Source organism: Schistocerca piceifrons, chromosome 11, assembly GCF_021461385.2.
Source record: "Schistocerca piceifrons isolate TAMUIC-IGC-003096 chromosome 11, iqSchPice1.1, whole genome shotgun sequence".
NCBI lineage: Eukaryota > Metazoa > Arthropoda > Insecta > Orthoptera > Acrididae > Schistocerca > Schistocerca piceifrons.
In genome coordinates, this window is record NC_060148.1 from 128,398,674 (window position 1) to 128,416,603 (window position 17,930).

The 17,930-nt window shown below is 41.7% G+C and overlaps 1 protein-coding gene across 2 annotated transcripts in view; it reads left to right on the forward strand.

Moving 5' to 3' along the window:
* The window catches only part of LOC124720147 (sorting nexin-13-like), a 411,803-nt gene that overhangs the window by 21,896 nt on the left and 371,977 nt on the right, over nt 1-17,930 (forward strand). For both annotated transcript variants that reach the window (XM_047245452.1, XM_047245453.1), the window contains exon 2: nt 6,889-7,001. In XM_047245452.1, the coding sequence (XP_047101408.1) occupies nt 6,889-7,001 (113 nt within the window). The remainder of the gene's footprint in view (nt 1-6,888; nt 7,002-17,930) is intronic.

A 17,930-nucleotide genomic window follows, 5' to 3' on the forward strand; every position in this document is an offset into this window, starting at 1 on the left:
ATTCTTACTACCCTGATCATTTTTCAGGAGATTGTTAAAATAGATGAATACAATGCGGTAAACTGTGACAACTAAAATTTACAGAATTAACACGCTGTCAGAATGAAAAGTTGTTATGCACTGTTAATAAATGTATCATACAAAAAATACCTAATCTTGACTGTTGTGACCAAGTGCGGTGAGAACTAAAATCTGACAGTCATTTTTACTTAAGCTGGCTTAACTGTCGCTGTTAAGATATTCATCTAGAGAGTAGAAGGAGTTGGCTATCAAAACCCGTGCTTTATCTGAAACCAAGTTTTTAATGGTTGCTGGTAAATTATTAAAAATGTGTGTTCCTGAATATTGGACCCCATTTTGGACCAAGGTAAGTGATTTTAGGTCTTTATGTAAATTGTTCTTATTCATAGTATTGATATTATGTATTGAGCTATTGGTTGGAAAGAGAGATGTATTACTTACAACAAATTTCATTAAGGATAAATATACTGAGAAGCAGAGGTTAGAATACAAAGTTCCTTGAACAGTTTTCTACACGATGATCTTGAATTTACACCACAAATGATTCTTATCACACGCTTTTGCACCCTAAAATCTTTGTTTGGTTGGATGAGTTACCCCCTAATATGATTCCGTATGATATAATAGAATGAAAGTATGCAAGTTCTTGTTGGTGGTTTTTTTTTCCCCTGCATCTGACAACATTCTCACTGCAAATACAGACTTGTTTAGGCACTTAAGCAATTCTGTGGTATGCCATTCCCAATGGAATTTGTTATCGAGTTGTAATCCCAGAAATTTAATAGTCAACCTCTGCTATCTGCATGTCTTTATATGTTATACACATGCTGGAAGGAAATCTCTTACAGGCTCTGGACTGCCTATAGTGGGCCTTCTCAAAATTTAGTGACAGTGAATTAGCTTTAAACAATTAGCTTTAAACCATTTATTAATGTCAGTGAAAATTTGATTAGCAACTATTTATAAATCTGTACTTGACTTGATACTTATTGAAATGTTTGTATCATCTGCAAACAAAACAAACTTAGCATCTGGCAATGTAACAGGTGACAGGTCATTAATGTACGCAAGAAAAAGCAGTGGACCCAAGATGGAACCTTGAGGAACAACACATGTTATTAATTCTCAGTCAGATGAAGACTGACTGTTTACTGCACAGGTATTTAGCAACGACACCCTTCATTCCCTGTTAGATAGATAAGACTCAAACCATTTCACAGCATTGCCGGTGACACTATAATATTCTAATTTACTTAAGAGAATGCTGTGGTTCACACAGTCAAAGGCTTTTAATAGGTCACAGAAAATGCCAGTAGTGCCAAAGACTTATCCAGCATAAATTGGGCTGATTTGATTTAAGCAAGAAGGCAATCAACAGTGGGCCTAAACTCCTGTTGCCAGCACTGAAACTGAGCTGATTATGTGGCATTTCTCCCTTTCATCCTCGAAAAGCCAACTAGTGCCCTTACGATGTGATAGGAGTCTCTTTACTAGTTCTGTTAGCCAAAATTTCTTCAGGAATTAATGACCCCAAACATTTTGTGTCTTTAGGCTTCCAGTACTTATCATTGGAAGATTAAATGTGACGGGGTCTGATCCTCCGTACCACGTAGTCTGCACTTGGAAGCTTCTTTCTCTGTATCCATTATCCGCACGTATTTCCTGAAGTTCCAGTGACCACTCATTAGAACTATCACGAGTTTAATCTGCCACTGTTAGAACCCAGGATTACACACCTTCTCTTAAAACACGATTTTCACCCGACTAGCGTGCCATTTTTGATTTTGAGTTTGTCTGATATTCTACGCGTCACTTCTCGATCCAGCTACATAGTTTTGATTTTGCCTTCACTTTACCGATTGTTAATGCAGGTTCCGGTCTGATATTGGCTCTGTCCTGGTGAGTCTATCAGCTCAATCTTGACCACCAATTCCTGAGTGACCAGCGACCCACAGCAGGTTTACCCTGCTGCTTTTACTTAGCCTCACAAAGCTTTCATGGTACTCTGCAGTGATTCTGAATCTTGTTGCAGAGCCTGATGAGAGATTTCAGAACTGCTTGGTTGTTTGAATAAATGTAAATGCTACGATCGGTGTAACGTGTACATATATTGTCCTCTGCAGACATCCTAATAGAAGATAGCTCTGCCTGGAATACCATAGGCAGCTTCCCTACAGAGATCGTGCTTTGTGCCGTATACCCCGGGACGCCAACACGTCGTCTATGTTTGATCCACCAGTATACGAGACTGTCATCGGAATTGTATTGTTACCTTTTTTCCACTCTCCCTATTTCTTATCATTACGTGGAAAGGTTTATTCAAGCAGCTGAAAGTGACTCTATAATCAGCCAGCATTTTGCCGACTTCCTATGTTTACCATGATTATCATGCAGAGGTACATGCGTGCAGTGCCAGTTACCTTTACATGAGGTTCTCCCTACATTTTGTCAGGTCTGTTATGCTGTTTTGTTTCCTAGTTTCTTGTATCTTCTTATCTGGTGTTGTCGCCATTGTACCGTGATAACGGTACGGTGTGGGTGTTGGAACATTTTGGTAACTGTGATAGTGCTCCACCATGTGCAGGGTTTCTGGGGCACTGCTGCTCTCTTTGTTTCCACCCAGCTACTTCCTGTTGCTTCCTCTTCCTGCTGCCCTGACGTCCCTTTTCCCTCTTTGTTTGCACATTACCCTTTCTCCTTGACTGGACTGGACTGTGCTGTTTGTATTGTTCTTCCATTGATTTCTATGTAGCTGTTTGGTCCCTTCCCCCAAACCAACCAATCGACTGACCTCTCTCTGCATGACTTAAACATGATTAATAAATACTATATTTTTGTCGTTGAATTCTTTTTGGACATATACAAAGGCGTGCTGAAAAGTAATGCCTCCACATTTTTTACGCGAAACTCGTAAGTGTTTTTAAACAAAACACACTGTTAACATTTCACATTTTTATTCTTCATACCTACGTATTTATTTCTCAACAGTCACCATGGCAATGGACACATTTCTCAATATTGGAAGCAAATGAAAACTGGATGGGGCCAAGTTGGACTATACGAATGACAGTCGACGACAGTGAACTCGAGGCGTCAGATTTTTGCTGATGCCGCTGCTCTTGCATGTGGTATGACATTGTTCTGGTGAAGGAGAGGGTGCTCCGTGTGTGGGCGAACTCGTCAAATTTGTGCTTTCCTGGGAGCCTCGCAGTATCTCGGATAGTTTACGAGTTCCAAATGCACCACAACTTGAACATCCTAGAATGTGGCGAGTGTGACTTTGTCTGCTGATTCCGCAGTCATAAACTTATTTGGCACCAGCGATCTTTTATGGCCACTGATGCTCTCTTGGTTTTCGGGTCAAAATGGCGAACCCAGCATTCATCATTTGTCACAATGTTGTTAAAGGATCCATCAACCTCACCCTCTAAACACAAAAAATTGTTGACTGATGTCCAGTATCCTGTTTCATATCAAGCGTGAGGATTCAGGGCACCCACTGTGTACACAGATTTCTGTAATGCAGTTCTGCAGTGATAGCCCGTGCACACTCTCGTGATATGCTACATTTGCCTGAGAACGGTGTCTGTGCTACGAGATGATTTTCTCTGAGTTCATCAGTGTGATTCTGATGAGTCTCGTTGGTTGCTGTATGCAGTTGCCCACTCTGAGTTGTCACACACATTGAGGTTAGGATCACCGTTTACTTCAAACTCCTCGTGCACTAACACAGTTATATTACACGCTACGATTCTGAGCACTGTAGTGGCAGAAGGTAACAACTGGGAAAGTTGACCCAGTAATAACAATTACATGTAATACATCAACTGATAATGAGAAAAAATACACAAAGATTTGAAGGCATTATTTCTCAGCACACTGTTGTATATGAAACTTTTTTATTTCTATGGTTGCAGTTTTGGCATTAAGCAAGTTTCAAGTATAAGATTGTGTCATATAGGTTATGGAGACATAACAGTGTAATTTTATTATTATCTATTAATTATACAGGCTGAGTCAGAAAGGACTTTGCAACTTTGGAATGATACAGAAATTTGTGTAGATAACTTACAGGATCAGTACATGTGTCATTTCGTAGCAAGCAACGTCAAGTACGACTCTCACAGTGGATCGGTACCCCATTCTACCACTAGGAGCGCCAGCATAGAGCCCAGTTAAGAGGGCTACTTTCATTGGTGAGGAGCATGCTCGCTGTGTGTTTTGCTTTCATGAAACGAAGTCTGCAACAAGTGTTTGGTGTGAATTTCTTACCGAATATGCTAAAGAACCTCTGACCAAGCCTAAAATTTACTCTTGGCCCAAGAACTTCATTGAGACAGGTTGTTCACTGTAACATGATAAATCAGCAGATCACCTGCATGTTGATGACAAAAGTCAATGTGGCGTGTGTCTTGTGAGAGTGGCATGCCACAAGAGACTGTATGGTGAGTACTGCGAAGACGTTTTCACTTGTGAACCATACAGATTCACAATGGCACAGCATATTAGTGATGCAGCTTAAGGTTGCTCATGGGGAATTCTGCACAGACATGTTGATGAGTCGACATTTCATATCAGTGACGCGGTGAACACCCAGAATTGCAGAATATGGGGCAGTGAAAATCCATATGCAACCCTGGAAAAAGTTTGTGACAGTCCCAAAGTTAAAGTGTTTTGTGCCCTTAGCAAATTGAAAGTGTACGGACCTTTGTTCTTCATGGGGAAAACTGTCACTGGTATTGTATATCCATATACGCTTGAAAAGTTTATAATTCCACAGACGTTCATGGTTTCCTAGATAATTACTTTCCATTCGGTAAATTGGCCATGAAGGGCCAGTTGCATTGCTCCCCAAACTTGACACCACTGGACTTCTTTCTCAGGGTTTTCGTAAGATGGTATGCATGTTCCTCCATTACCAAAAAATTTAGCCAGCCTGAAAATTTGAATCTATGCTGTCATTGCACAAGCTACTAGTGATTTGCTGCAACGAGTTTGTGAAGAAATTGATCATCAGTGGGATGTTTGCCACTTCAAACCAAAATGGAGCTTGACACTTTTATGTGAAACTTGAAATTGTTTGCAACAGAATGACACATCTACCGACTGTGTACATTGCCTCAATACATTTCTACACAATTCTAAAGTTGGAAAGTCCTTTTTGGCTCACCTTGTATTACGTTGTTATCTGTGCGTAACATAAGCCTATATGTCAAAACCTTACACTCGAAGATGCCATTATGCTGAAATTACAGTTGTAAAAATTAAATTCCAGCAATTGAAAGTTAGATGATAATATTAAAAAATGTATAGCAGGTGTGGTCCTATATTACAAGAAAGTAATGCATGTGTAACTATTTCTGGTAACTAAACCTGTGCCAGATACTGGTCTTCAACTAAAACTGGTCATACATTAAAAAATAAAATAAACAGCAGTTTACGGTGTTACATAATGGCAGTTCTAAAGATTCTGGACTAGTGTATTCATGTATTGACTCCATTGTAACTTACCCTAAGGAATTTTACCCGCAGTGTTTCATTTAATGTGTGACCATCAGTGTGTACCTGTGGGTCTGATTGATCAGTTTTGCTTGCTCAAAATGTGTACACTGGTCAGCCAAAACATTTTGTCCACTGTGGCATTGGACGCCGGCTGGTGGCATTTTGGGCATGTGACATGGTAACAAAACCGTGTAAGTGGAGCAGACACCTAGTTAAATCATGGGCTGCAAATGGGGGAATCCGTTGAGATAAGTGGCTTGGACACAAAGGGCAGGTTGTTGTTGTTGTTGTTGTTATTATTAATTATTAATTATTATTATTATTATTCAGAGTTTGTGAACAAATATCTCAAAAATGGCAAAGCTGATGGAATATTCACATGCTACTGTTGTGAGCATCCATGGAAAGAGGTAGAAGAGCAATGAAACTACCATTAGGCACTAAATGGCTGGACCTCCTCAACTCTTCAGAGAACATGGGGTTCAGATGCTTGTCTGCTCTGCCAAAAGAGCCAAATCTTGGTGCATGCCCAAGTGTTTTGGAGCACACTGTTCATCATACGTTGTTGAACACAGAGCTCCACAGCAGACCGACCATATGTGTTCACATGTTGACCCAAAGATACCGTCAGTTAAGGTCGGAGTCGTCACGGGAGTGTCGGAGTTCGACCGTCGACCAAAGGAAATGTGTCGGCTTGTCACGTGAATCGCATTTTTACTACTCTTAAGTCGACGACTGTCTCCAAAGATGCTGTCATCGAGATAGCGGGGGCTCAAAACTTGCAGCACACCAGACAGAAGCTGGTTGGAGGAGTACTATGCTATGGGAGACATTCTCTTGCTCTTGTATAGGACCTGTGGTAGCAATCAAAGACACGCTGACAGCTCCGAATGACCTGCATCCCTTCACGCTCGGCGTCTTCCCGAGCGGCAGTGTCACCTTTCAGTATAATTGTGCATGTCTCCGAGCCAGAATTGTACTACAGTGGTTTGAGGAGGAACACAAATTCGTGTCTCAGTAGCCAAATTCGCCTCATATAAATCCTGTGGAACCCACCTGTGTCACTATTGGGCTCCATCACTGCGTACGCAAATAGACGGCCCGTTATTTACTTGAACTATGTGACCTGTACGTAGACATACTGCTACAAACCTACTGAAAAACTGTTGGATCCCTGATAAGTAGGGTTAGTAACGTATTTAGTTCCAAAGACAGACTAGTTATTAAGCAGGTGGCCATCATGTTTTGGTTCGTCAGTGTATATATGGAAGTGAGATTGGACACACAAACATTTTGTGAAATGTGCAGCAGTGGTGTCTGTGACGACGGCGTGTCGCCCGTTACCAGTCCGTTTTTGTGTCACAGGTTTCAGCAGCGGTCCTGGGTTGGGGCGGGCTGGTGCTGGCGCTGTGCCTGACGACGTTCGGCGTCTGGTGGTGCGCCACACTCGCCGTCTGCCTCGCCGTCTTCATTGTCGGGTGAGTGCGGTGAGCCTGCGCTCCCCACTGAGCAAATCACTTCCTCGTCTGCATCTACAGCTACACTGTGTGATCAAAAGTATCCGGATACCTCCAAAAACGTACATTTTTCATAAGAGGTGCATTGTGCTGCCACCTATTGCCAGGTACTCCGTATCAGCGACCTCAGTGGTCGTTAGACATCGTGAGAGAGCAAAATGGGATGCTCCTTGGTACTCACGGACTTCAGTGGAGAAACATTGTGTCGAGTGACGAATCACAGTACACAATATGGCGATCCGATGGCAGAGTGTGGGTATGGCGAATGCCCCGTGAACATTATCTGTCAGCGTATGTAGTGCCAACAGTAAAATTAGGAGGCAGTGCTGTTATGGTTTGGTCGTGTTTTTCGTGGAGGGGGCTTGCACCACTTGTTGTTTTGCGTGACACTATCACAGCACAGGCCTACACTGATGTTTTAAGCACCTTCCTGCTTCCCACTGTCGAAGGGCAAATCAGGGATGGCAATTGCTTCTTTCCACACAATTGAGCATCTATTCGTAATGCACAGCGTGTGGTGGAGTGGTTACACAACCGTAAGGTCCCTGTAATGGACTGGCCTGCACAGTCCTGACCTGAATCCTACAGAACACCTTTGGGATGTTTAGGAACGCTGACTTTGTGCCAGGCCTCACCGACTGACATCGGTACCTTTCCTCAGTGCTGCACTCCTTGAAGAATCGGCTCTTTGAACGTATGCCCGCGAGAGTGAAAGCTTTCATCTAGGCTAAGGGTGGGCCAACACCATGTTGAATTCCAGCATTACCCGTGGATGGTGCCAAAAACTTTTAAGTCGTTTTCTGCCAGGGTCCGGATATCACATGGTGTGTATCTATACTCTGCAAACCATTGTGCGGATAGTGGCGGTTCCAGTTATTAGGGTTTCTTCCTGTTCCATTTACGTATGGAGTGTGGCTAGTATGATTGAATGCCTCTGTGCGTGCAGTAATTATTCCGAACTTATCCTCACGATCCCGATGTGAGCAATACGTACGGGGTTGATATATTCCTAGAATTATCATTTAAAGCCAGTTCTTGAAACTTTGTTGGTAGACTTCTCGGGATAGTCTATGTCTATCTCCAAAAGTCTTAGTGCAGTTCCTTCAGTATTTCTGTGATGCTCTCCCACGGATCAGACAAACCAGTGATCTTCTGTGCTGCCCTTCTCTGTGTACGTTCAATATCCCCTGTTAGTTCTATTTGGTATGGGTCCCACACATTGAGCAGTATTCTACAACTGCTCGCACAAGTCATTTGTAAGCATTCTCGTTTGAAGATTGATTGTGCTTCCCCAGTATTCTACCAGCAAACTGAAATGTACCACCTGATTTACCCACCACTGATCCTACATGATGATTCCATTTTGTATCCTTACAAAGTGTTGCACCCAGGTATTTGCATGCGTTGGCCACTTCAAACAGTATTTCGTTGATATTATAGTCTTAGGATACTATTTTTTGTGTTTTTGTGAAGTGCACTATTTTACATTTGTGAACATTTAAATCAAGCTGCCAATGTCTGCACCATGTTGAAATCTTTTCAAGAGCTGACTGAACATTTATGTACTTTCAGATAGCACTTCATTAAAGATAATCACATCATCTCCAAAATGTCTGAGGCTACTATTAATATTGTCTGCAAGGTCATTAATAAATTGTGTATTAATACACAACATGAACAACAGGGATACCAACATACTTCCCTAGGCACACCGGAAGTTACCTCTACGTCTGATGATGAGTCTCCAGCCAACCTACCAAAAAGTCCTCAATCCAGTCACAAATTTAACTTGATACACCATACGATTGTACTTTTGACAATAAGTGTAGATGTGGTACTGAATCAAATACTTTCCAGAAATCAAGAGATAATACTTCTATCTAGTTGCCTTGATCCAAAACTTTCAGTATGTCATGTGAGAAAGTATGAGTTGGGATTCACACGATTGGTGTTTTCGGAATCCATGCTGGTTCAAGATACCTTACTATATTTGAGCTCAGAATGTTGTAAGATTCTACAACAAATCAGTGTCAGGTATACTGGACGGTAGTTTTGTGAATCGCAACTGCTACACGTATCGTACACTGTTGGCGAAGTCGTTAGGACCACCTTCTGTGGATCCTGTACCCTATCTTGCTACATTCGATAGGCTACAAATGTCGTCGATTAATATTTGTATACCACAGTCTTTCACAGCCATTACTTACCTACTTTGTCATTTTTCTTATACAAACATTAGGTTACGGGCTAAGCAGGCCCGTTCAGGAGGTTGCTAAGCGAGCGTGATTGCTCGAGCTTTCTTGCCACCTGGATAGTGCGTGCTTGCAGTAAAGTGCAGTAATCAGATGTCAGTATGTGCAAACTGTGCCCTGCCTTCAGAGGAGTCACTGTGTGTTAAGTTGACTGTAGCCTTACATGCAAGCTTTTGTGCACTCAGGTTAAAGTGGAGAGTAGCTTTTTGTAACTTGATGAAAAGCAATGTTATGGCCTGGTAAACAACCTTGGAGTGAAGGTCAGACACAGCAGCATCAGTTTTCAAGACGCAGTGAATGCTGGCTAGCTACAATTGTAACTTGATGACCTAGTGTGACAGACAGTTGCGCGATAAATTTCAAAATAAAATGAGTCTTGTAGACTTGTATAAAACTTTTGCTTGTCATAAATTTCCGCAACTTAACAAGTTTGCAGCTATGACTGTATCAGGGTTTGGGCCTACATGCTTGTATGGACAACTCTTTTCTAGAGAGAAATCTATCCACAGAGGCTGACTCACAGACTGCAACTTGAAAGCTTACCTTCAAAGTAACACTGTTTGGAAAGAGGTACCAGCTATTGATACTTCAGGGAAAAGCTAAAACGTAGAATTCAAAGACATTCAGTATTTTTATATTTAATATGTGAATAAAATAGTCACGAAAACTTAATTTCAATTTAAACAGCACCTGAAAATGACATTTATTGAAAGGCTACATCAGTCGTAAGAAATATTGTATTTCGTACTGAGCTTGCCCATATTCTTTGCCTCGTCTGTCGAAATTTAAGTTTCATTCCTTTGTCACTTCTCACTAGTGAAACTGTCTTAGGAAATCAGTTTGCCACAAAAGGCATTAATCACCCACAGTGAACTGATATATCTCTGCAGGACTAACATTAGTGGTCCTAGGATAGATTCGTTGACAATAGTTCCTCGTGCCTAGCTGCCTCGTTCCAAACTTGTCCTGCCCTCCCCTTCTCACACCATGATTCACCGTGAGCCGGACAGTTGCTCACTGCAGAGGTATGAGCGTGAGCCGGCTTGCACGGGCAGACCGATGAACCGGCCCTGCTTTAAGGTGTATTTCTGTGCTTGACGTTTTGGTCCTAATGATGGATAGATCTTCAGAGGCTCAACTAGTAATTAATTTTCTAAATTAAACAACTTCTAAAGAAGGAGACACAGCTGCATAATAGGTGTAAAACAAAGCATTGGGCTACAGTTAGAGAGATGCCAAATGAACACGTTTGACTATCGTGAGACCAATGCGTGAAGCCATTTTGGCTAATAGTCTTCTGGTTGTATGGACTGAAAAAGTTAGTAAAATACATGTTAGTTTCAGTGGTGTTCAGAAACAGCTGAAACTGTTAAAATTGGAACACAGCTCCAGGTCCCGATGGTATCCCCCTCGGATTGTACACTGAATTTGCGGCTGAGTTTGCCCCTTCTTCAACTATAATCTGTTGTAGATCCCTCGAACACCCAAAATACGCACCCAGTATACAAGCAGCATAATAGAAGTGATCTACAAAACTACTGTCCAGTATCCCTTACATCAGTTTATTGTATCATATCCATTTACAAGAAAGGTGGCATGTCCTTGACATCGGTTTCTTGTAGACTCTTAGAACATATTCTGAGCTCAGACATAATGAAATATCTCAAACAAAATGACCTCCTCCGTGTCAGCCAGCAAGGATGCCAGAAACATTGATTATTTAAAACCCAATACACACACTTCTCACATAACGGACTGGAATCTTTGGCTCAAGGCAGTCAGGTAGATCAGTATTTCTTCTGCTTATTATGAAACATATGATGGTATGTGGTATCAAGAGAAATTTGTGACTGGATTCGAGATATCTTGGTAGGAAGGATGCAGCAAGTTGTCTTCCATGAAGAATTGTTGACAGATGTGGAAGTAACTTACGGATGTGCCCCAAGGAAATGTGTTGTTACCCTTGCTATTCATATTTTACGAGGGTTGACTGAAAAGTAGTGCCTCCACCTTCGTAGCTCTTCAACAGTTGGCAGTACTCGTATGTGGCAGGTAGTGGCTTGTTCCACAGCCTCTTCTCTACAGCTCCAGTTGGCGGCAAGCCTTAGTGCTGAACGGTTGTGTTGTTACAGTGTAAAGTATGGAACCCTGTGCAGACGGTCGGTCAATGCGATTTAAGCAGCGTGCAGTCATTGAATTCTTGACAGCAGAAGGGGTCACCCCAAAGGAGATTCATCAGAGAATGAAAGCAGTTTATGGTGATAATGTTGATGTGAGTACTGTGTGTCATTGGGCGAGTAAGTTTAAAGATGTTGAGGCAGAAACATATGACCTGTGTGACAAACAGAGAGTTGTAGGTCCTGTGACAGCAACCACAGAGTTTCACTAGCAAAATGTTGACAGACTGATTCGGGACAATAGTCGTATCACTCAGAGAGAAATTGCAAGCACAACCGGCATTTCACATGAATGTGTGGGTCACATTGTTGCTTTGCTTGGGCACACACTTCACGTGCCACCACAGCAGACTTCAGAGACAGAATCTCACCACCGTACGACATCCTCCTACAGTCCAGATTTAGCACCGTCTCACTTCCGCCTATTCCCGATAATGAAAGACGATCTGCAGGGACATCATTATGCTTCTGATGAAGATGTCGAGAGAACTGTGAGACCGTGGCTGTGGAAATAGTGTCGACATCTTCCTTGACGGCTTAAGAAAAGTGTTCATCATTGGCAGAAATGTATCCAATTGGCTGGTGTGGAAAAGTGAATATTGGTAATTAAAGGTCACATTCTAAGAATTATTTCTGCACTTGTTTCATTAAAATATTCCCATCCAAACCCAGTTAACGAAGGTGGAGGAATTACTTTTCATTCAGCCTTTGTATATTGATGGTAGGTGACAAAAACCTTGTAACTCCAACCTCTTAATTCTAGCAACCAGTAACTCTATAATAAATGCTAGATTTGAAAGTGCGTGGATTTCTCTACAGGATTGCCACAAGTTCTGGAAATTGGGGAATATCAGAGAATTTAAAAAATGTCATGGAAATCAGGGAAATGTCAGGAAAAAAAAAAGAAAAGAAAAACACTGGAAAAATCTTGTTTTTGTGTAAACAGTTGGAATGGTTTGCTTACTGAGATGTCTTGCAATGTCGCTGGCTGGGAGCAGCCAAGTATGTGTGCCACTTCCCTACTCTCTCTCTCTCTCTCTCTCTCTCTCTCTCTCTCTCTCTCTCTCTCTCTCCCCCTCTCTCTTTTACTCCTTCTCCCCTTCCTACCACTCCCCTCAGCTTGCAGTCAGTGCTGCCACCACCTTGCCACTAGCCTAGCAGCGGCCGATGAGAGGCATCGAGGCGTGGGGGGTGGTTTGTTTGGATCTGATTCTCAGATATGGTTGATGTAGCAGCCAGAGACAGTAGGTGTGTGTGTGTGTGTGTGTGTGTGTGTGTGTGTGTGTGTCATTAATATCGACTCTCAGAGTATTTGCACAAGTTATCTATTGCACGGATTGGTCACCGCGGTCTCATGACATCAACATGTCTGTGGCACGTGAATAGCTGGCTACACGAGTGGATTTCCGCAAGGGGTCAAAACCGCATGCCATTTCTGCAGGTATCTCTTAACCGATTGTGTCTGCCGATCTGAAGCCTGTCGTTTCCCACTAATAGGCAGGTACTGCCCGTCGGATCTAGTCTCACCGATCAGTCCACAGGCCGGGTCTCTTTGTGTGTGCGTAATGCAGTGGATTTTCAAGGTCTGTGGTGTTCCTTGGCAAGCCAGAAACCACAGACAATGAATTTCAGGAATTGTGCATTTCTCACTCCAAGTACGTTGTGCAGTGTGGTCTTTTATAGACTTTTTATTTATTGCAGTAAATTTCAGTACCTTGAATGTAGTTTGTGTGTTAGAAAGTATGGCCAATAAGAACAACAACAACAGTGTGGCAGTCACTGGAAGTTTGAACACTATGTACTTGTATATTTCTTAAAAGCAAAATCACACAATGCCTGTAACATAACAGACATAGCACAGTGGGTAATAACTGCCAGTAAAGAACATAGTAGAACCAACATTTTATTGGCAGTCACCTGTAGTGTTGGTTTACACAACTATTCCCTGCCTTATAAACTTCTTTCAGGACACTTACTTTCGTCTGATGTTATTTTTGAAATCAGTAAAGGCATTTTAAATCTGTCTTGCGACACACAGGAAATCTGGATGTTTGTACCAAATGTGTTCCGTTTTATTAAAATAAAGTAACAAAAGTGGTCTTAATGAAACATGTGCCATTTTGCTTGCTTTCTCCTTCTAAAAACTTTCATTACAAAAGATGGTGATATTACGTACTAAGATTTTTTTGCTCACATGGAGGACAAATACAGAATCCTTACATTTTTTTTATCAACTTATGTTTCTACTTACCCTTGAGATCTCAAAATTTGTCAGGGAAAACTGCTAAAATTTGTCTGGAAATCAGGCAAATATCAGGGAATTTCACTTCGGGAACCTTGCGGAAACCCTGCTGTGATCTGTCAGTAACTAGACTTCTACTATACAGTGACACATGCAGCAACTTTCTGTATCACTTTTTAAGAAATTTAACAAAATAGAGTTAAGAGGTTCTCATTGCCTGCTATCGATAGACAATATTTATAGTAAGCTCAGACTTTTTACAGATGATGAAGTCACCTCTAATGTCCAGAAATGTTAAAGTTCACTAAATGGAAAAATGTAGTGTCCTATGACTATAATGTTAATGAGTCACTGTTAGAATTGGCCAACTCGTACAAATGCCTGGGTGTAACACTTTGTAGGGATATGAAATGGAATTATCACCTAGGCTCAGTTGTGGGTAAAGCAGATGGTAGAATACTGGGGAGTGGAATCAGTCTACAAAGGAGATTGCTTACAAATCACTTGTGCTACCAGTTCTAGAATATTCCTCAGTGTGGGACTCATACCAATACGACTAACTGGGGATACTGAGAGTATATGGAGAAGGGCGGCACAAATCGTCACAGGTTTGTGTAATCCGTGGGAGAATGTCGTGAGTACCAGGCGTGAGTTGTGCTTCCGTAGCTCAGAAGGTAGAGCACTTGCCCACGAAAGGCAAAGGTACCGAGTTCGAGTCTCGGTCGGGTACACAGTTTTAATCTGCCAGGAAGTTTCATATCAGCGCACACTCCGCTGCAGAGTGAAAATCTCATTCTGGAAACATCCCCCAAGGCTGTGGCTAAGCCATGTCTCCGCAATATCCTTTCTTTCAGGAGTGCTAGTTCTGCAGGAGAGCTTCTGTAAAGTTTGGATGGTAGGAGACGAGGTACTGGCAGAAGTAAAGCTGTGAGTGCCGGGCGTGAGTCGTGCTTCAGTAGCTCAGATGGTAGAGCACTTGCCCGCGAAAGGCAAAGGTCCCGAGTTCGAGTCTCGGTCGGGCACACAGTTTTAATCTGCCAGGAAGCTTCATATCAGCGCACACTCCGCTGCAGAGTGAAAATCTCATTCTGGAAACATCCATTAACAAAGTTTCAAGAACCAGCTTCAAATGATTACTATAGGGACATACTACATGTGACCTACACAGGGATTGTGAGAATAAGATTAGAATAATTGTAGCACACACAGAGGCTTTGAAACAGTCGTTCTTCCCACGGTCCATATGTGAATGGAATGGAAGAAACCCTAATAACCGGGACAGTGGGAAGCACCCTCTGTCGTGCACTTCACTGTGGTTTGAAGAGTGTGGATGTAGATGTAGGAATTTAGCAAGCTAAGCTGTTAATACAGGGTGGATGAAATTATCTCGAAAACTATACTTCGGGTAAAAGTAATAGGTAAGACCAGTTCGTAAGCTCAAAGGGGGACATCAAATGATACTACACATGATCCCCCAGCCCCCGCACCCTTTGGTGGGGCAGGGGGCAACTTTTAAATTTTAAATGGAAACCCCCAATTTTTATTGCAGATTCTGATTCTCCATAAAAAAGTAATCAAGTTTTGTGTGAAACATTTTTTAAACCATTGACAGGTGGTACTGAAATTGAGAAAAATTAAAATTGGCTAAGAACTCCAATTTATTTAGAATGATCCGAAAAGGATGCATCAAATCGATACAAAATGTGCACCAATTCTTTCATTACACCAAATTAAGCTATTTTCTTTTTACAAAATGTCTCCTAACTGCCACAGTTTTTAATGGAGGGGTTGGAATGGTATTAAAAACTCGTTAGGGAACTCTTCACAATTGCATTACTCACCCGACTGTGGCACAGCTGTGGCCAAACTGCGAACCATGGCTCAGTATGAAGGTCGGTGCAATGCCATCAGATGTCACTTAACTTTCAGATATTGAACCGTAAACATCAAAAGTAAATTATTCTTAGCGAAACATGGCTCACTATCCTCCTACAGAGATTTTTGATATGATGTTAATTTTAGGTGAATGCCATAACAATTAAACTGCAGCTGCGAAATTGTGTGTGGATTGTTTCCCCAAACAGATGACATCCAAGCGAAAACATTATTCGAAATTGTACTCAACGAGCTCGAAATGTATGTGTGCACCGTCCACCTCGTCATCACGAATACAATGGAAATGACGCTCGTACCCTTGCCGTTCTCACCTGTGTTCAACTGGTTCCTGAAATGAGTGCGATTGAGAGACAAACTGGAATACCAAAATCAACTTTTCTGAGGATTTTGAAGGCACATAAATATCATGTGCATCATTTCACACTGACACAGGCATTAACGCTGAAAGATATGCAAATACACGTGCATTTCTGTCAACAGGCCTTTGATATTTTTAGAAACGTTACGTTTACTGATGAAGCCACATTCAGAAACAGTGGCGAATTAAAGAGTCATGATTGTCATTATTGGTCCCCTGTCAATCCACACTGGCACAGACCCATTGACAATCAACACAAATGGTCGTTAATGGTCTGGTGTGGAATTTTAAATGGTTACTTGATAGGACCGAAATGTGGAATCTTATTTACAGCTTCTCTGCGATGATTTGTTGGAGCTAATGGAAGATGTTGATTTAGATACTAGGCAACGAATGTGTTTCTAACAGGACGAAGCAGCTCCCCATTATGCTAAAAATGTGCGGAATGTTTTAAATTTACGGTACCCTGGTCGGTGGATAGGACGCTGCGGCCTCCACGTGGCCTCCACGTTCATTAGACCTAACATCTTCTGATTTTTTTCTTGTGGGGGTTTTTTAAAAAAAATATTGTTTATGAAAGACCGCCCGCAACCAGAAATGATATGGAGCAACGCATTCGAAGAGCATGTGCAGCCATACCAATGGATGTGCTGCTCAAAACTGTGGACAACTTTCACAGACGATTAACTTTATGCATTGAAGCAAATGGGGATAATTGTGAACAATTTCTTTGTGGCTAATTTCATTAATTAAGCACCCCAACATGTGAGAGGCAAGGGGACTCTCACTAATGAAGCACCCCATGGGAACATCATTCTACTACGTCCATGTCATTGTTCCTGGGTAACACTAAAAATAGAATAAAGTACATTTTGTATAAAAATAGCTTAGTTTGGTGTAATGAAAGAATTGGTGCACATTTTGTATCGATTTGATGCATCTTTCTCGGATAATTCTAAATAAATCAGAGTTCTTCCCCAATTTTACTTTTTTCTCGATTTCAGCGCCATCTGTCAATGGTTTAAAAAAAATGTTTCAGACTAAACTTGATTACTTTTTTATGGAGAATCCAAACCTGCAATAAAAAATGGGTGTTCCCATTTAAGATTTAAAAGTTGCCCCGCCCCACCCATGGGGGCGGCGGCTGGAGGTCACATGTAGTATCATTTGATATCCCCCTTTGAGCTTACGAACTTGTCTTACCCACTATTTTTACTCAATGTATAGTTATTGAGATAATCTCATTGAAACTTCAGATGGACCACCCTGTATATAACCAATTACAGTCAAGATGAAACCCACTTATTGGCTATGGTACATTGACGAAACTGTCATTATATGGTCTCATTGAGAAAATTAAAATCCCAAATATGTGTAGCACCTTCGTGACATTATGAGTGGGTGAGTTTATCCAGTTCTGTAAGATGTAAACATGTTTGGAGCAAGGGTGTTATAGTAAGCGAAAACTGTGCTGTATTCAAAGGTTGTTTATTAAGATGTTATTTTCTGGTATTATAAGCTTATTGTGGCCCCATGACCATTATCAAGCTACCGGCATTTGTTAGTGCATATACGAGGGCAGTTCAATAAGTAATGCAACACATTTTTTTTCTGAAACGGGTTGTTTTATTCAGCATTGAAATACACCAGGTTATTCCCCAATCTTTTAGCTACACAACACTATTTTTCAATGTAATCTCCATTCAATGCTACGGCCTTACGCCACCTTGAAATGAGGGCCTGTATGCCTGCACGGTACCATTCCACTGGTCGATGTCGGAGCCAACGTCGTACTGCATCAATAACTTCTTCATCATCCGTGTAGTGCCTCCCACGGATTGCGTCCTTCATTGGGCCAAACGTATGGAAATCCGACGGTGCGAGATCGGGGCTGTAGGGTGCATGAGGAAGAACAGTCCACTGAAGTTTTGTGAGCTCCTCTCGGGTGCGAAGACTTGTGTGAGG